Raw genomic sequence first — 20603 nt, 5'->3', positions numbered from 1 at the left:
ATCAGTATGCATTAATTTCTTACTAATGGGCAAGGCTGTTCATCTAATAACTAATATCTATTAAGAGCTTAGTATATATCAGGCATTATTCTATACACTTAAGAATACAGCAGTGAACAAAGTCCCTACCTTCATGGAGTTTACATCTAGACAATAAACAAACAAGTAAACATATCTGTCAATGGTGATAAATGACATACAGAGAAGTAAAGCAGAGACAGAGACACAGAGGGCCAGGGACAGGTGAGATGATGCCATCTTAAATAGAGTGGTTAGGAGAGACCTCACTGACAAGGTGACATTGGTTAGGAGGAAATGATGGAGCAGGTCATGCAGATATCAGGGAGAGGGTGTTCTAACAGAGGAAACAACCTGTGCAAAGGCCCTGGGGCAGAAGCATGGCCTGGTGTGATAGGAACAGCAGGACCTGAAAGACATGGGAGAAGTGAGTGGAGGGAGTAGGGTAGGCGATTTCCAGGGCCAGAGGCTGGGGCACCAGATGCAGGACTTCAAGACCACGGTGAGGACTTTCATGAACTGTGAATGACATGCAGAGCCTTGGGAAGGTTTTGAGCAGGAGTGACAGGGTCTGACTTAAGTTTTAAAGAGACCACTGTAGCTGCTGTGGAAATGGCCTTGGGACAGCCACTCATCGTTGCTCAGTCTTTTCTTTTTCTGTTCTTAGCCCCTCTATTTGGATTAAATGATGACTCAGTTGTTGACAGTAAGCACTAGGGTCTGAGAACACAAAATAACCAACTCCCTATTTCACTGTTTTCATTCAGCTGAGAGTTATTTACTACTCCCTCCACAAACGTCTACACATACACATCTCTGAGGCATCACTTGCTCTATTATGCTGTAATTATTTATATGCACACCAATGCTCCCCATTAAGCCATGAGCTCCTTTAGAGCAAAGAAATAATGGCACAAGTCTCCATGGTGCTCACAGACAGTTTTTATTAGCCAGAGTCCTGCCTCCTAGGAGATACACAGCCAACCAAGGCACCCAGCTACCATTTTGTTCTTGCTTGCATGGCTGATTCCATGGCTCACCTGGGATGGGGATTTCTGCAAAGCTGCTTCAAGGCCTGGTTTCCACAGGTACAGAGAGCTCCATGTGAGGAAAGGCCAGACAGGGCCCTGTCTCCTCCACATGGGATAGGACACACAAGGCAAATGGGCCATGCGTCATGGAGCAAAAAGAGAGCCCTGAGCTGCCCCCTGGAGGCCTGGGCCCTTGGGGTTCCTCCTACGAGCCAGGCCATTGGATGGCTGCCTGCCTGCCCTCCCACACTGGCCAATCTCTAGCCTGATTGCACCCTTTCTGCATTCAGTGTTGCACACATAAGGCAGCTGGATGTCTTCCGCTTACTGGGCTCTATGAGCTTTGGCTGCTGGAGTACAAGGACCAAGCATCTGAATAGAAGGCAAGGTGAGAGCATGTTACCCTGTGCTCTTCTCCAGGCAGCTCCTGGGTTGCACCCACCAGCCCCAGAAGCCTGTGACCAAAGGGAGCTGCTCCGTCCTGGGGTGTGAGGGGCCTGGGAGCAGAGCGCCCCAACTAGGAGTGGACCATCCTGCTGACGGGTCGTTTTTCTGTGAAGAAGCTTTTAAGCAGAAGCACCTGGCTGAAGCTGACCACGAACAGCGCGATCGTCTCACCAACAGACCAGTAAGAGACTCGGCTATTCAGATCTTCAGCCCGGGCTCTGTCCTGGGCCTCCCGGAGCCGGTAATGCGTCTGAGAGTCAATCACCGTCTTCAGAGCCTCGTGGATGGTCACACAGGCGGACTCCATCTAGGCAGGAAGAGAAAAGCAGTCACTGTGAACCCTCAGAAAAGAAGAACAGGATCCAGCACACACACAGCAAATGTGATCTTCAATATCCTAGGTAATTTCTACTGAATGCTAACTATGTGCCTATGCTAAGGATTTGACACGATTGTATTCATAATAAGCCTAACTGAGGCTCAGAGAGGTTAAGTAACTTGTTCGGAGTCACACAGTTAGTAGATGGCAGAGTCAGGATTTAAACTCAACTGTCTGAGTCCTGAGCCTATGCTTTCAAATACTGCCCTGTGTTCTTATTTAATACTCACCATACCCCTGACAGGCAGGGATCATTACTCCCAATGTTAAGGAGGATTGACTGCTTACTGCATATACTGACGAGGAAATTGAGGCTCAAAGAGACTACATGACTTGCCTAAGGTCACACAGCTAATGAACGGCAGGGCGTGAAGTAAACCACAATTGTGTTGGACTCTGAATCTACTGTTCATTCTATTAAATTTGCTGCCTACACTTCTATGTAGACACAAACACATGAAGACATACATTTCTCATGTACATAGACCCACACACACATACAAACATGTGCAAAGACATAGACATGTGTGCACATGAATGTGCACACACATGCATATACTCACACATAACGCATACTACTTCACAACTTCCTTTACCTGCTAAAATATTATGTGTAGCATGCCGAATTCTGAATATGTCCCACCCCCACTACCAAGGTCCCCTGCTCCAGTCCCAGGAAGCTGTGAATATGATGAGCTGCCACTCCTGTGATTATGTTATATGTCACAGTTGACCTTAAGAGAGGGAGACCATCCAGTGGGCCTGACCGAATCACAGGAGCCCTTCAGAGCAGGGAGCTTTCTCCAGCTGGTGGCTGAAGGAAAAGTCAGAGAGGCTGGATTCAAAAGAATTCAGTGCACCGTTGCTGGCTCTCAAGATAGAGAAGGTCACATGCAAGGACCAGAAAAAGGCCTCTAGGAGTGGACAGCACAACAGCCAACAAGGAAACGGGAACCTCAGTCCTACAGCCGCAAGGAAATAAATTCTGCCAACCACCTGAATGAGTGTGAGAGCAGATTCCTCCCCAGAGCCGCAAGAGAAGAGGCCAACCCAACCTGGTTTCAGCCTTGAGACCCTGAGCAGAGAACCCAGCCGAGCTGGCCCAGGCTTAGAGCCTACAGAACTGTGAGATAATGAATGGCTGTTGTTTTCAGCCATTAGTAGTAATTATTGACTCAGCAATAGAAAACTAAGATATTATGCCTGTGAAAGAACATGTGTTCTTACTCACAGGTAACCTCTAAAGCAATAATTTTATCCACAACCCAGCAAATTCTATCCCAACAATAAGTTTTTGCGCTACGGAAGTTCATAAGCATCCAACAGACGTTTGTTTCCCAAATTCCAAAGGTGAACTACTTATAAAGCTCAACATAAGAAGCTAGAAGGGACCAAACCATTGTGTCACCACCTTGATGGACCCCCCCATGAAACCCTCATTTCTCTCACAAATTGAACAGTTTCTGGACAGCAAAGGGGAGACCATGACCAAAAAAAGATGTTGCCCTTACTTGCTTCATAGATATTCTTGACTCTGGGCCGTTCTAGGAGCTAAACTAGACTACATGAGGAAAGAGAAAAGCTTCCCTTTAGCCTCTGTGTTGACAAGGCAGCATCTTCTGTGTGACAACTGGTCTACCTCCTAGGGGTGTGGGTTTCCTCTGCACATGTTGTATGACCCCCTCATTCTGATCTATAGGGAAGAGGTGGTGAAATGTCACGTGGAGGGAAAATTGACAAGGTCACTGTGTACGAGATGGAATTAGTGGACCTTGACTAGGCATCAGGTCAAGGGGCAGAATCCACTGTAAAGAACAAGGTCGTTTGTGCTTCACTTTTTCCCCCAAGGGGAACCTTGATCCTGCTTTCTCAGTGACACCCGCATGCCCTATTATTTGGGCTATATTACGGTCTTCTCTGGCGACTGGAGTTAGCATGGGGCTTCGTCACCTTCCCCATGTTTGGTAGGTAGGGTGTAGAGGGATACCTTGGAGATACTGCGGGTGTGGTTCCAGACCACCACAATAAAGCAAATGTCACAATATAGTGAGTCACAGGGATTTTTTGGTTTCCCAGTGCATATAAAAGTTACATTTACACTATACTGTAGTCTATTAAGAGTGTAATAGCATAATGTCTAAAAAAAAAATCAATGTACATACCTTAATTAGAAAATACTTTATTGCTTAAAAATGCTAACCATCATCTGACAACACAGGGTTGCCAAAAACCTTCAATTGTAAAAAATACAGCACCTGTGAAGTGCAGTAAAACAAGGTATGTCTGTACCTACAGATGTGTGATGTTGAGAAATGGACAAATGATCCTGAGAAGGGTTCCTGACATCAAGAAGTTCATTCCAAAGGGGACTCCTAAGTGACAACTGACTTCAGATGCCAACCACCAGAGGAGACCTCTCAGGGCACAGACTTCTGCACTGGAGACAACGGTGGCATTTGTAGGCTTGCTCCCCTTAGCTCTCCTGGTAATGCTTCCAGAGTTGATGAAGGCATGTCAACTGTCACAGAGGAAGGAAGGGGACTAAACTGTGAAGGAACTAGGAAAGAGGTCACAGAGTGGAGTCAGGCTTAACCTACGCAAACCTGTGCCAAAGTGGAACCAAGGTATGGCATTGCTAGACGCTTCCCTACTGTGCCCTTCCAGTCACTCCCTATGGCCATGACAACAGGAAGATCTGGTAAGTCCAATTAGTTCTATATTTATAGCACCCTGGTGATCTTCGGAAGACCTCGGTTATTGAAGGTAGGGCTGGGGAACTCAGGAGAGACACCTCTCAAAATGACACTACAGGAATTCCAAATCATACTCGGTTTTCTTTGATAGCCCAAACTACACTAATTCATTCTTTCAAATGTTTATTTATTAAGTGCCTACTCGCCTTCCAGACATTGTGCTGGGCCCTGGGAACCGAGAGATGAAATCAGAGTCAGACACAGTCCTGGGTCTCAAGAAGGTCATAATTTAGAGAATGTAATCAGCTTCATGCAATGCCAAAAGAGCTAACAATAGAGGGGTGAGCGGAGTTATGGGAACACCTCAGAGAAAGCTGCTAATCCTGCCAGAGATGGAGGCATACCTGACACAGGGAAGAGATAAACTGAACCTTGACAGATGGGCAGCATGTCACCAGGCAGAGGATGAGGGGAACGCATTCCACGTAGGAAAAGCATGGCAGGGCTTCCCTGGTGGCGCAATGGTTAAGTATCTGCCTGCCAATGCAGCGGACATGGGTTCGAGCCCTGGTCGGGGAAGATCCCACATGCTGCAGAGCAACTAGGTCCGTGCACCACAACTACTGAGCCTGCGCTCTACAGCCCGTGAGCCACAACTACTGAGCCTGCATGCCACAACTACTGAAGCCTGCGTGCCTAGAGCCCATGCTCCGCAACAAGAGAAGCCACTGCAATGAGAAGCCCACGCACCACAAGGAAGAGTAGCCCCCGCTCGCCGCAACTAGAGAAAGCCCGCGTGCAGCAACGAAGACCCAACACAGCCAAAAATAAATAAATAAAATAAATATATTTTAAAAAAAAAGGAAAGAAAAGCATGGCAAAGAGCACATGCAGGGCCCAGTATGTGCATCCCATCGGGGATATGTGGGAAGGAAGTCATGGGTAGGTGGAAGCTCACGGTAAAGGCCTTGAGAGTCAAGACTTTAACACGAAGCTCTGTAAGCAGAAGAATGGCAAGGCAAGGATCCCACTTTAAGAGAACCTCCCTGCCAGCCATGATGCAGAGGGGGATTGGTGGTGGGGAAACCACTTTGCTGGCTGCAATTCTGCTGGGAAGAAAAGACGAGGCCCTCAATTAAGAAGGTCACCAAGTGGGGGAAGAAGAGCAGATCTGGGAGCGATTTAGGGGACTCGGTAACAAGGTAGAGAAGATCATTCTTGAAATTAGTGGGATGGACAGAGATACACATATACATGTGTATACATGCACGTGCATGCCCGTGTATATGCATGCATATGCATGTGTACATATAGACATACATACACACGTTTAGAATGTATAAATACACAGAGGCTTTGTTTTTAAACACTAGGGAAGGGCTCACTGGTTTTCCAGGCTAGAATTCCACCCTCCGTGTTTATTTCCATCACAAGCTCATTCAGAAACTCAAGATGTACATTACACTCACTTGAACTGGGAGCTCCTGGGACCCCTGAGCCCTAGCCCAGGCGTTCAGCAGTACAGGCTGGTACCTCCAGCCTCCTCCCAGGGTCCAGAATCACTGGAGAAGGAGAGGGGATGGGAAGGGGGGTGGAGGGGAAGAGAAACGGAGGAGGACACCGAAACCACGGGTGCTGACACCCTGGGCAGAGGACACATCAGATATGCCATGTAAGGCATCACTTCAAAGACGTGGATCAGATGTCACCAGCCAGAGACCAGCACTGCACTTCTATGACGAGGGCCTGAGGTCTTTACTGGAACAACCTCAGATCCGATCAGTTACAGGGAAGGAAGCCAGTTCTCAGGAGGTAACAGAGCAGGAGGTGGTACTCTACGGCTTTCCTGGCGTCTAAAACCAGCAGACACCTTTAGAACCTGGCACGGGCCTCACAGGAGACCCCAGGGCAACACATCACCAAGATTCACAGACACCTGGAAGCATCCCCTTACCGTAAAAACATGCTACTTCCCCGTCCACTGGGATGTGCCGTTGCCGTTAGTCTAAGATACCACTCAGCTTGTTCCCACAAAATTTCAGTTAGGCAACCCAGCCAGCCTGCTTCCTACCCAGCAGGAAGCCAGCAGAGGCCCTTCTGTTGCAAAGAGCCCTGTTTTCCCAGGGCCATAGGTCCCCAGCTCTCCTGCAGTGCGACCTTCACCCCGCTGAGACCTCCAGCCCTGGCTGGTTCCCAGTGTCCGGGAGCCCCATGGGGATTGTGGGCACCGCTCCATCATGACAGGTAGTCTCTGGAGACACCCTGACCTGTCTCCCTCCCAGGACCATCCCTTTCCTCCATCCCATGCCCACATCCCATCCCATCTCTACCACCTGCTGATGCCCAGGTCTTCACTCTGTAACCACCAGCAAATTCCTGCAGCCTCACCTCATCAGGACCTCCACAGATAGAAGCACTTGGCTCTTTATTTTATTTTATTTTCTGGCCGCGCAGCACATGGGATCTTAGTTCCCCCAACCAGGGATCGAACTCGCACCCCCTGCAATGGAAGCGCGGAGTCTTAACCACTGGACCGCCAGGGAAGTCCGCGCTTGGCTCTTTAAATTCTTCAAGAGCTCAAAGGCAGCGTCACAGGAGCTGGCCTCAGAGTAGAGTTAGGAAAACCTTTAATCTTCCCTCGACCACCACTGAGGTAGCCCCGGACCTTGGACCTCTGTCAGGACCCTTCAGCCTCCGCTAGGATCTGCCCAGACTCTCAGGACGCCCAGGGCACCTCAAGCTCGGCCTCCCTCAGCAGCATCCCTAGCCCATGTCCTCTGCCAGGAGCCTGGTCGTGCTGGAACTCAGGCCAAAGACAAGTCCCTCTGGCCTGGAGCCCTGGCCCGGGACTCGGTCACTCTGGATCCTATTCTTTCACCCTAGGGCTGTTACTGGTGCCAGAACACACAGCCTCTGGCCCAGCACTGAGCCGGACGAAGCCTCAGGGGAAGAGAGAAGACAGCTGCAGGGAGAAAGGGGATCCATGCCAAGCAAAATAAGATCAGGACCGGTGAGCAAAGTAAAGTGATGCCCTGAATACCTGCACCTGCTGTTCTCCCCACCCAGGAGGCCTTTCCTCCTCCCGTGCCAGACATACTCCTAGGCAAGCACCCAGAGTGTCGCTTTAAGCTAAAACGCTCCCCGAGAAGACTTCCCTGACACTCCTGCAAGAGTCAACTGGTCCATCCCCTGACAACCCTCACCCTTAAATCTCAGCTCTGATCAGAGCATCCTGGAGCTCCGTGGTTTACAGGGTCGCATTCCACGCAGGGCTCCTGATAGCTGGGACAGCGCCCTCTGACCTCCTCACACTCCCACCACCGGGTACAGTGTGCAGACTGACATGGGCCCAGCACAGGCGCGCGGGAGCTGTCTGCGACAGGCACAGACCAGGCAGGGGGGTCACAGGTACAGAAGGAGAAGGAAACAGCTCTTTTGCGGCCGGGCAGAAGGAAGGATGAGGTTCCCAGATGCAGAAGAGGGGAAGTGCAATCACTCCTTCCTGCAACAAAACCAAACTCTAACTCTAAGGCTCCAGGAAAGAACATCTCTAGTGCGCTAATCCACAAAGCCTTTTCTCTACTGGTTTCTTTTCCACTGCTTAGAGAGAGAAATCCTTCAGCTCAGCTTCTGGAGACTCACAAAATCTTCAAAACAGAAGCTATTTCATCAATGACCAACAGACCTCCTGAGAGGATAGGTTATGAAAGATCTTACACATAAGACACACCCTGGGCTGGACCTCCTATCAGCAGTCACGCCGCTAAGTTCAAACGCACTGCTGTCCAGTGGAACTCTCCGTGCATGGGCACCAGCCACTTGTGACTACTGAGCACTAGAAATGTTGGTATAGAGCAAACAAGGAAGGGAATTTTTAATTTAATTTCAATTAATTGTCAACAGCCATATGTAGATAGCTGTTACTGACTGGACAGTGCAGTGCTAACCTCCAACTGCTCAGAGAATGAGCCCATGGTCAAAGCCACAGAGGAATGGAGCCTGTGGTCACCTTGGAGGGCAGCCCAGAAGGTAATCTGGCTTTGCTGGAGACTCAGATGCTCTGGCTTTGGTTCTGGAACAGGTGCAGCCACAGAGGGTCATTCCTGTCTTGCAGGTTTCCCTGGGTCCTGCCACTCAGTCACTTGACAACTATTTGGTGAGCTCTTATTCTATGCCACACCCCAGGCACTGGGGCGCTGGGGATTCAGGGGTAATATAGAGTCCTAGCCTCAGAGCCTGCATATGGGAGGGAGGGAGAAGCTTAAATAGCAGGAGGGAAGACTGATGGAGGAGGCTGGGGTCGGATTATAGTTAACTGTGACAGCCATGGGTGACAGAGATGACTATCTGTCCTCCAAAAGTGTCACCGTTTCTCTTCCAGATTGTGAAGTTTGTTGCTAGGAGTTGACTGCCCAACTGAACTGTATTTGCCGCCTTCGTTTCATCCAGACTGTCCACAGGACTATTTCTCAACAATGAGATATGAGTGGGTGTGATGGCGTCACTTCTGGGCCAGGGCTTTTAAGAAGCAGATGGGACTTTATCATTCTCTCCTTCTTTTGGTGGCTAGAAACAGAGGACTCTGAAGCCCTAAGGGACATCAGAAAGATGACAAGAAAGAAGGAGCCTGGTTTCCTGAGTCACTCCATGGAGGAAAGTCCTCCACCCCCATCCCCACTCTCTGGATTATTATTTGAGTGAGGAAAAAAAAAAACTTTCATTGTGCTAAGCCATTGATATTTGGGATTTATTTGTTATAGCAGCCAGCCGTTGTTACCTTAACTAATATATACCACACAAAGTAGGACTAGTCTTTCTCATGTAGATACATCATATCAGCAGAGAGGCATATGCTATGTGTACTTTGAAAGTGGTGCCGTGCCAAAGACTAAATGGGAACGCAGGGATACCAGAGGAAACTATTGCAGGGATCCAGTTAAAGAATGGAAAGGAAGACCAAAAGGAGAACATAGGGTCTTGTAGGACTGGATGTGAACAGAGGGGCAGAGTCGATACTGAGACTTCAGACTGGAGCTGGATAGCTGGTGACTGCTCATCAGCCAAGACGGGCACAGACGAGAAGGAGCAGGCTGGGGGGACGGGGTTCATCTCAGCCTGTTAGTGTCCACTCACCTGGGTGAGAGCCGTGACTCTGTTCCCCATGTCTGGGAGAATGGGGGGCTCGTCGCCCACTTGAAAGTCAAAGTAGACGGTCTTGTGAGAGAAGGTGGAAAACTCATTACTGAAGCAAAATTGATAAACGCCCTTAACCTCAGCCTGGTGTGTGAAGCTGTCATACTGCTTCTTGGTTTCCCTGTAGATGGTGTTCCCCAGGGGGTCCTCCATATAGCAGTCAACGTCGTAGTGGCCTCCAGCGATGACCTGACAACCGCAAAAGACACCCACAGTCTGCTGTTACCAGAGGGGCAAACACCACTTACCAAAGGCCGACCAGGCACTGTGATTACACGTCACCAACATTTTTTTCACTTAATCTTCGCAGCCTTCTAAAGGCTGACACTCCCCGATTTACAGAGGATGACACTGAGGCTGAGAGAGTTGAAGTTCACTGGCCATGGTCATGCCGCTTGAAAGTGACAGAGCTAAGACTCGAATCCATGTCTGCCTGACTCCAAAAGTTTTGCTCTGCAAGAGTGCAAAGAGCCTAATCCTTCCCATTTTACAGAAGAGGTAACTGAGGCTCCGAGGTTAAGTAAACTGCTGAACGTGTCTGGTAAACGTTAATATTACTGCTGATGGAATGCAAGGGGAAAGCACACATAGACTGAAGCCTTCACAGAATCAGTGATTACCAGAGGTGGGAGAGTCCTCGGGAATCATTAGTTCAAACTCTCTTTGTCAACACAGGAAAGATAAGACCTGCAAAGGGCAAAAATCACAGAGGTGGTCAATGACTACAACTAAGGTCCATCAAAGAACACAGTCAATGGCCACCATCTGCTTCCAAATGTTAAAATTTCCTTTTGTCCAGATGGAAGAATTTGCTTTGTGATTAGTGAGCTTCCTAATGCTGGGGGTGTGTAAACTTATGCTGAACCTGCTCTAACAGGGGTTCCTGACCTGGCAGGGACCAGATGACCTCTCAGGCCCCTCCATCCTCACAACGATCACGTTTTGGTGACTGTACCTAGGTTACCCCTGTTAGCCCAGCTGCAATTTCCACACTGTCCACGGACATGTGAAAGTGGCCACATCAGTGACTCGGAGGTCATCGCACATAGTGCTGTCCCCAAGCACACGCCTCTTTTAGTGGCTTTGGTCAGAGAGGGCCCACCATATGGCCTGCCCCTACTCCTGCTTCCCATGCCAACTCATCTCTGTAATGCCTGTCAGTATGTGTCCACAAGCAGACGCGGGTCTGGGTATGATTCCCACTCAGCTCCCTACTCTTAGATCTGCTCACTAAACCTTAGGGGCAGATCTCTCACTCAAGACCTGCTCCCCTGAATTGTGAGCCATGAGATCTCTCAAAGGAGCCAGGAGTGCAGGAGCTAGGAGCTTTTCTGAGTCATATGGCAGCAGCCACAACACCACTCCTTGGAAACACTGCCAGGGCTCAGAGCCTGCGCTGACACCTTTCCAAAGCGCCATTTCTCATCACTTGCTGCGCTCACCCCAACTTGACTTCAAACACTGGAAAGAGGGAAAAATAAAACCAAGAACCCATTTCCTCTCGCTGCCATTTTTCAGTACAGGCGGGGACAAACTGGTCCAAAAAACTTGGGACAGACAGCCTGTGTCCAGCTAATCAGACATGGCATTCCTTAGAGTCAAGGGGCCTGCAGGTCACTGAGGACAACTCCCCAGGATGCAGGACCCGCCGCCGGGTATCCGCATCCAGGTCGCGCACCTGCGGCGCTACCTCCCTCCCTGGTTAGTCGGGCCTGTCTCGAGTGGGCTCTGACTTCCTCGCGGGGAAGTCAGCTGGTCTCTGGTCATTCCCGCCCCCTTCAGCCTCTTTGGCTACTTCCAGCCACTCCAGCCTGGGGCGCACCAGTGACCAATGGAGACCTGGAAGGGGGAAAGGAGGCGCTGCCGGGCGCCAGGGCCTCACCTGGTAATCCAGGGAGAACTTCACGCCCTGCTCCACGTCCTCGTAGAAACACTGCTTGGCGTTGTCAGGTAGCTCGAAGGTGAGCTCCGCGCCCCGCGGCCGCTCCGCCTGGAGAAGCAGCAGCAGCAGCAGAAGGGGCAGCGCGCAGGCGGAGCGCGAGGCCACGCTGCCCATGATGCTCCCGGTCCAGCCCCGTGGGCCGCGGCTCGGGCGTGCGCCCCTCGCGGGTGGGACGGTGGCTGGGGGACCAGGGATAAGTCGCAGGGACCGACGTGGCGCTAACCGAGCGCTACGCTTCCGGGATGGCGGGAGGCTCAGCGCGCAGTCGCGCGCTCGAGGGTGGTCCCGGGACCGAAGCCAGAGAGCACCGCAGCCTCCCCCCGCCCCTTCTGCCCGCTGCGCCTGCGCGCTGGCTGAGCTGGCGAAGGGGACACGCCCCCTCCCCCGCCCCGCGCTCTTCTGCTGGGGCGTCTCGGCGAAGGTGAAGCGGGACGGCGCTCCCCCGCCGCAGCGCGCACCTCCGCGGAAGGGCCCTTTGCCAACTTCCCCGACAGACGTTTTCTGCATCCTCTGGGACCCGCAGGCTTGAGTATTCCCCGGAATTGGCCCTGGTCCACGCAGTCCATCCTCTCTGGCCGCAGCAGCACGAAGCCCATGTGGTTTTACAAGGTACAGGCTCTGCTTCTGACTGGCTCTGTAACTTGTCTCGCGCTTCTCTGGAGAATCAGTCTCCTGATCTAGAACTGGGTGTGCCCAAACCTACTATCCACAGTAGCAAGGAAGGCTAGAGGAAAGATATGCAAACTCTGGGGACCCAATTAACACCCCCTTTCTCATTCCCATCCCCTTCCCAAGGTGAAAAAGTATGCCACGGGGCAGAGGGGTGCGAGTAAGTAAAACCCCACAATTACATCTGTTCTGGGGAAAACCGGCAGGCGTGCTCACATACAAAGCTTCCTGAAACTTCCTGAAGATACGAATACAGGTCTCTCACTCAGGGATTTCAGGTATCTCTTGGTTGTCAGGATAAGTTGAAGGTTCTTCTGGGACAGAACAATCTTTTTTTTCCCCCTTTGACTTCTCAAAAGCGCTGAAAGCAGATAAATTAATTTACTGTCTTATCTATTACCATTGACCTAAGAAGATATTTTGTATAATCATTACTATAGCGTTTTATATTCACTATGATCAGGTAAAGACAAAGAGAAAAAAACGATTGTAGTCTCGCTACTCAGTAAAGAATTTTTTTCAGAACATCATTAGGTGAGGTGTATCTTGATTTTAGCAAAGAATTTTACTGCCTATATAGGTCTCCACGTGGATAAGACCGAAGAGTCCTGTCACTGGGCATACTTGACGTTGGATTAAGGTGCTAATTGATGTGAAAGTCTGTTGGCTGTTAAATAACATGCACGCATAATGTAATTATTACTATTTACTGGCTCTGTACCAGACTTGGCAAGGTATATAGTGTGCTTTGAGGCTCTTTCCATGGCTCTGTCCTGTTAAACATTATTTTTCAGTAACTGGTAGAAAACATGTAAGTAGTAATCATCTAATCTTGATGCACCAAGTGGAGAAACAAATGACAGATGTAAGACCGAGATACCTTGGCCAGCTGGAGTACTCAGCTAAAGTTAACAAAAGAAATTTCACCAGGTTAAATGTTAAATCCTGCATTTAGTTCCAAGAGAAACAAATGACAGATGTAAGACCGAGATTACCTTGGCCAGCTGGAATACTCAGCTAAGGTTAACAAAAGAAATTTCACCAGGTTAAATGTTAAATTCTACATTTAGTTCCAAGAAAACACCTGCATACTCTCAGGGACGAGAAACTTGGCTTGGCAGTAGCTCAAGTCAGAGCAGTTGAAGACTGATAATCAACAGTTAGCTGAATAAAAGACAGTGGAAGCGGATGAACTAAAAAAAGAGCCCTGACTTGGGCTGAGTTAATTTAAAAAACAGCATTGTTTTAGCACCTATTGTGTGGAAGTCACTATTACTGAAAGGAACTGCCTGCCCAGTAACAGGCAATGATCAGATCACATCTGTTGTTCTGTTTTAAGAGGGACATTAATAAAATAGGGGGTATAGGAGGTAATTAAGAGGGGAGCAGTATAATAAATTGCCAGGAAGGCTTCTCAAACAAGGTAAAGTCAAAGGAAACAGGATTTAACCTGGAAGAGTAGAAACTAAGAAGGAAGAGGGTGTTAGCTTTAAAAGTTTGCATAACAGCAATTGTAGCAGCTACCCTTATTTAGCAGTTACAATGAACCAGCACAGTGCTGGCTACTTATACACTTTTACATATTTTACACTAATTAATCCTCACTCACAACCATGGAAAGAATTATTATTGTTTTCCCTTGTAACAATGAAGAAACAGAAGCTCTGGTTGTTTGAATAACATTTGTCTCAGTAAGCCTTTGCCATGTAACCACTCAGTGGCTTAAACGAACAATGACATAATTTCTCATGATTTTGTAGGTTGGCTGCGCAGTTCTTTAGCTGGTTTTGCTTGGGCTTCAGGGCTGGGAAATCCAAGATGGTCCCACCTACATGTCTGGCAGCTGGTATAGTCTGTTGACTGGGGCACCTTAATTCTCCATGCATCCTCTCACCTCCTGTAGGCTAGATGATTTCCTTATATGGCAGGCTCAGGGCAGCATCTCAAGAGAGCCTGAAACAGCCTGGCCCTTCTCCCCATGCCCTCCCCGCGCCCCCCACTCACTACATTCCAGAATTTGCCCAATATCACTTTTGCCACATTCTGTTGGTCAAAGCACATCCCAAGGCCAGCCCAGATTCGAGGTGAAGAAATAGACTCCATCCATCTCTGGATTGGAGGAGCTGCAAAGTCACATTCAAAGGAGAAGTATACTAGGGTGGTGGGAATCTGTGATCATTACACAATCTGCCATAGTGCCCAAATTCGCTCAGCTTGTTGATGGCTAAGCCAGCAATTGAACCCAGGTCTGCCTAATTCTAAAGGCCACGTGCATTTCACCACACACACTGCTCTACCCATTCCTCGGGGCACATCGGTCCTGCATGTTCCATCTGCCAGACTTGGGATGAATCTGACATTGAGGTACATTTCAACTAACGTAAGAAATGACTTTCTGGCAACCAGAGCTTTCCAAAAATTGATGAGCAGAGATAATGATTTTCTTTCATCCCTTAAAATATTTAAGCAGAGACTGTATAAACAGCCAACCTCTTGGAATGTTGTAGAGAAGATTTGTGAACTGAGCGATGGAGTGTAATGGTTGATGACCTTTAAGCTTCCTTCCAAGCTTTGTTTTCCATGATATATGGTAGAAACTTCCAAAAGTAGGGAAACTTGGAAAACAAAAGCAAAACCATTACCTGTCCACTTTCATGGCTGCCTTTTGTAAAGGCCTTTTAAAACAGTAAATTAAAAGTGAGTATCTTAATAGATTCAGAAAAAGCATGATAAAAAAAGCATGACATCCACTCACAGTAAAAACTCTTAGCAAACCAGAAATAATAGATAACTTCCTTCAATGTCTATAAAAATATCTATTAAAAAATAAGAGCCAACCTCATGGTTAATGACTAAACATTAAAATCCTTCCCTTTGAAATTGGAAATACGACATGAAAGCCTGCTATCACAACTGCTGTTTAACATTGTTCTAGAAATTCTAAGCAGTAAAATAAGGCAAGAAAAAGAAATACAAGGATAAGAATAGGAAATATGAAAGTCAGAATATGAGGGGCACCCAAGGGACGGACTCAGAAATGTTCCCATTGTGACTCTTTGTTGAATTGCACACTTATGTTCTGTGTGTGTGTTTTCTTTCACAATTTAAAAGGTTTAAAAAGAGAGTAAGTGTCTTATAATGACATAGGCATTGTAAGGTGGACCCATCTGTCCCCTGAAGCAGGATTTTTCATGGTTGCATACAACAGGAGCACTGCCCAGCATGCTCTTAGGATTTTGAATGAAAATCCATTTTTATCCACACCTTCTACATGTAATTGATGTGAGGAAAGAAAGCAATGTAGTCACTGTGGACTGAGGCAAATAGAAAGTTTGCAAACCACTTATGTTGCCATGGAACTATAGCCAATACCAGGCTTTCCCCAAACAAACCAGAGAAAGATGACACACACCACCTCGCGTCACAGCACCGAGAGGGCCAGATATTCCCTCTCTCCCTGCTTGTAGGTCCCAAGACACGTGGGCATGTGACCCAGGCTCCGCCAACCAGAGGCTCTTGCATCTGAATCTTGAGGGGGTATCCGAAGACATGGAGACGTCAAAGATTATTGATGGCAGTGGTAGGATGGAGACTCCAGGGGTGTGAGAGCAAGTGCCCAGGAGCACAAGTTCATCCTGAGTGGAAGCTTCCTATGACATGATTTTGGCAGTGACCTTGGCCACTTAGCCTTTCTTAAGTCTTGCCCCTTTTATAAGTCAATTTCCATTCTTCTCATTGGCTCTATAGAGTTTGAGATTTTTTAAACTGAAGTAGAATGGGCCTGGATTCTTCATTACCCCGAGGCAGCTAGAAAGCTATAGGATTTGCCTAAAGTGTCAAGAAGGAATGGGAAAGGGAAATTCCATGAAGTGCTTTTGAAGGCAATGCTTAGAATAAAATAATCTTTTTATGATTGTCAATAAACTGGCTGTATAATTGTGTGTTGTGGAAGCATAGGATCAGGAGGATGCTTTGAAATAGCTTTTCTCAAATTTTTTGGTGTTTGTAGCACAGAAGAGACACATACACTAATCCCACTCACAGCCTATTTTCCTCAGTTATCTCACGGCCTTGCTCAATGACAAGGTGAATGGGAAGATTTGTCTCCCATGTGTCCAGAAGAGAGGAGGACTGAATATGAGTGAATACTATCTATATCTATTGCATTACAGTAAAAAATAATAAAAAACATAATGAAGACTCAGTGTCTGGTAAAGGCAGGTTAGATCATTTGAACCTAAGTTCCCCCTGAAAACAACTAAAAATACAACTTTAAATGTTTTCTAGAAAGCATCAAAGAGCTGACAGGATTGTAAAGAATTATCAAGCCAAAATTGAAGGGAAAACAGTCACCTGGAGACAGAGGCGTTCCCAAATGCTACTTTTCCCATGAGGGCATTTGCCAATTCTGAAAATGTTTAATTTGAATGTTTACAGTCACACAGGGAGAGTGGGCAGAAAACAGAGCCTGAAGAGGGGTGTTGGGGGCGCATGATATCACTTTCTTTCTCAGAAGCTGCCAGGCATCACCCACACCGACCACATGCAATTGGCTTCACAGAAACATCACAGTCCCTCCTGATCCTAATTATACCAGTTGGTCCCGACCATCACCTCTGTGCTAGTCTCTGTTCGGAGCCCATGTCCTGTGACAGTCATTTCCAACTCCGTGATTTGCTTGTGTTGTTTGTACGCCTGGAAGGGTCTGCCAACTCCATCTGGGGACCCTGTCCCACACACCATCCACAAAACCTCTACCTACTTGTAATGAGTCAATGTGGCTGGGTCATGGGGCACCCAGATATTTGGTCAGACATTATTCTGGGTGTTCCTGTAACATGCGTTTGCATGAAATTAACATTGGGATCAGTGCAGTTTAAGTAGAGCCAGTTATCCTCCAGGATGTGAGTGGGCCTCGTTCAATCAGTTGAAGGCCTGAATAGACCAAGTGGTTGACCTTCCCCTGAACGAGAGGAATTTTCCAGCAGACAGCTTTCAGACTTGAACTGGAACGTCCGCTCTGCTGGTTCTCCAGCCTGCCAGCCCACCCTGCAGACTGTGGACTTGCCAGCCTCCATAATTCAATTCCTTATAATGAATCTTTAGATAGATAGTTAGATATCTCATATATATGCCTCATATATCATATATCCTATACAGTCCATGTATATGTATATATACTATTGATATATATAATATATATAATTCCATATGTGTGTGTTTGTGTGTATGTACAATATCCTATTGGTTCTGCGTCTCTGGAGAACCTGACTAATACACTCCCCTTACAGCCTGTGTTGTCTTACCTTCTCACTTTATATAATCATTCTTTTATTCTTCTATATCAGGAGAGCTCCTTATGGAACTTTGCTAAAAATTGAGGTATAACCGACATACAACAGCCTGCATCTGTTTAAAGTGTACAGTTTGATAAGTTGTCACATATGTATACACCTGTGAAACCATCGTCGTAATCATGATAGTGAACATATCCATCTTCCCCAAAAGTTTTCTCGTGCCCTTTGTAATCCATCCCTCTGATACCTCCCTAACCTCCCCATTCATCCCCATAACCACTGATTTGCTTTCTATCACAATACATTCATTAGTATTTTCTAGAATTTTATATAAGTGAAATCATACAAAAGCACTCTTTTTAGTATAGCTTCTTAAGCTCAACACAATTATTTTAGGATGCATTCATGCTGAAGTGTATGTCAGTAGTTCATTCCTTTTTATTGCTGAGCAATATTCTAGTCCACATATGCATGGGTTTATTTCTGATCTCTCTAATTGGTTCCACTGATCTGTTTGTCCTTATTTGTGCCAATATCATGCTGTCTTGATTGCTGTGACTTTAGAAAAAATCTTGAAATCACGTCATGCCAGTCCTCCAACTCTGCTATTCTTTTTCAGAGTTGTATTGGTGGGACTTCCCTGGTGGTCCAGTGGTGAAGAATCTGCCTTCCAATGCAGGGGACGCGTGTTCGATCCCTGGTCAGGGAACTAAGATCGCACATGCTGCAGGGCAACTAAGCCCGTGCACCACAACTACTGAGCTCTCGCACCTCAATGAGAGAGCCTGCGTACCGCAAACTACAGAGCCCACGCTCCCTGGAGCCCACGTGCCACAACTAGAGAGAGAAAACCCACATGCCACAACTAGAGAGAAGCCTGCATGCCACAACTAGAGAGAAGCCCATGCACCACAGCGAAGAGCCCACGTGCCACAATGGAAGATCCCGCATGCCTCAATGAAGATCCCGTGTGCTGCAACTAAGACCCAAAGCAGACAAATAAATAAATAAATAAATATTAAGAAAAAAACGTTGTATTGGCTATTATAGGTCCTTTGCATTTCCAAGTGAATTTTATTTCATTTTATTTTATTTTTTATATTTTGTTAACGTGGCAAAGAATAAGTTTGCCAATGGAATTACAGTTACTAATCAATTGACTTTTTTATTTTTGGCTGCACCGAGTTGCATGCAGGATCTTAGTTCCCCGACCAGGGATCAAACCCATGCAGTGGAAGCGTGGAGTCTTACCCACTGGACCACCAGGGCAGTCCCTCCAAATGAATTTTAGAATCAGTTTGTTAATTTCTATAAAAATGCCTGCAGGGACTTCCCTGGTGGTGCAGTGAAGAATCCGCCTACCAATGCAGGGGACACGGGTTTGAGCCCTGGTCCAGGAAGATCCCACATGCCACAGAGCAACTAAGCCCATGCGTCACAACTACTGAGCCTGTGCTCTAGAGCCCGTGAGCCACAACTACTGAGCCCGCATGCCACAAGTACTGAAGCTTGTGTGCCTAGAGCCCGTGCTCTGCAACAAGAGAAGCCACCGCAATGAGAAACCCGCACACCGCAACGAAGAGTAGCCCCCACTCACCGCAACTACAGAAAGCCCGTGCGCAACAATGAAGACCCAACGCAGCCAAAAAATAATAATAATTAATTAATTTTTTGAAAACCTGCAGAAATTAGCCTAACCATATATATGGGCAGCTGATTTACTACAAAGGCAGTAATTCAATGGAGAAATGACAGCTTTTTCAATAAATGATGCTGGAAAAATTGGATATTCATATGCAAAAAAAAAAACACCTTGTTTTAAGGAACGTGGATCCATATCTCACATCATATACCAAAATAACTCAAATGAATCATACACCTAAATGTAAAACATAAAGGTATAAAACTTTATAAGAAGGAAAAAACATAGGGCAAAATCTTTATGACCTTAGATTAGGCAGAGATTTCTTAAATAAGATCCTACAATCTGTAATAAAAGAATAAATTGATAAATTTGACTTCACAAAATTTTTTTAAAATTTTAAAAGACTCTTCAAAAGACTCTTCAGAGTGAAAAATAAGCCACTGGGAGAAAATCTTTACAAAGCAGATGCTGATAAAGTATGTATCCAGAGTAAATTAAGAACTCTCAAAATTCAAAAATAAGAAAGCAACCTAATTTTTTAAATGGGCAAAAGATTTGAACAGATAGTCCACCAAGAAGATACATGGATGTCAAGAAGCACATGAAGAGATACTCAGCATTATTAAGTCCTTAGGAAAGTCCAGATTAAAACCACAATGAGATACCACTAAATACCACTACACACCTATTAGAATAACTAAAATTAAAATGACTGACTAAGAGTTGGTGAAAAGATGGAAAAACTGTAACTCTCATACACTGTTTATAGGAATGTAAAATAGTACAATCACTTTGGAAAACAGTTTGGTAGGTTCTTAAAAATTTAAACGTATACCTACCATATGATTCAGACACCCCACTCCTAGGTATTTACAAACGAAAAAAGGAAGTATGTGACTGTACAAAAGCTTGTACATGAATGTTTGTAGCAGCTTTCTTTGTAGTAGCCCAAAACTAGAAACAACTCAAATGTACCTCAACAGATGAGTGGATAAACAATTACGGTATATCCACACAGTGGAATACTACTCAGCAATAAAAAGGGATGAAGTATGGATACATGAAACAACCTGGATGACTCTCTAAATGGTTATGCTGAGGGAAAGGGGGTGGACACAAAAGAGTACATACTCTGTAACTTCATTTATATAAAACTCTAGAAAATGCAAATTAATGTGTAGTCATAAGAAGCAAATCAGTGGTTGCCAGGGACTGAGGGGAGAGATTACAAAGGATGTGGACAAACTTGGTGGTGGTAAAAATGTTTATTATCTTGATGTGGTGATGAT

The 20603-nt window shown here is 46.7% G+C and overlaps 1 protein-coding gene across 1 annotated transcript; it reads right to left on the bottom strand.

The window, feature by feature from the left end:
- Positions 1–940: 940 nt before the first annotated feature.
- Positions 941–12210, bottom strand: TMED3 (transmembrane p24 trafficking protein 3). The gene is made up of 3 exons (XM_061181705.1): positions 11644–12210; positions 9702–9950; positions 941–1803 (listed from the first exon to the last, which is right to left on the bottom strand). The coding sequence occupies exons 1-3, from the start codon at positions 12208–12210 to the stop codon at positions 1567–1569; spliced, it is 1053 nt and encodes a 350-aa protein (XP_061037688.1). The 3' UTR covers positions 941–1566.
- Between the last annotated feature and the right edge of the window lie 8393 nt (positions 12211–20603).

This window comes from Eubalaena glacialis, chromosome 2 (assembly GCF_028564815.1).
Source record: "Eubalaena glacialis isolate mEubGla1 chromosome 2, mEubGla1.1.hap2.+ XY, whole genome shotgun sequence".
Classification (NCBI taxonomy): Eukaryota; Metazoa; Chordata; class Mammalia; order Artiodactyla; family Balaenidae; genus Eubalaena; species Eubalaena glacialis.
This window is presented reverse-complemented; position numbering and strand designations above follow the sequence as displayed.

What these genes read in the sequence shown, in the direction of transcription:
- TMED3 (XM_061181705.1), bottom strand. Translation starts at nt 12,210, where the DNA reads ATGCAGAAAACGTCTGTCGGGGAAGTTGGCAAAGGGCCCTTCCGCGGA. An exon ending in AGTTCTCCCTGGATTACCAG is followed by an intron (nt 9,951 to 11,643) that starts GTGAGGCCCTGG and finishes TGCGGTTGTCAG; the next exon opens with GTCATCGCTGGAGGCCACTA. An exon ending in GAGTCACGGCTCTCACCCAG is followed by an intron (nt 1,804 to 9,701) that starts GTGAGTGGACAC and finishes CTTCCTGCCTAG; the next exon opens with ATGGAGTCCGCCTGTGTGAC.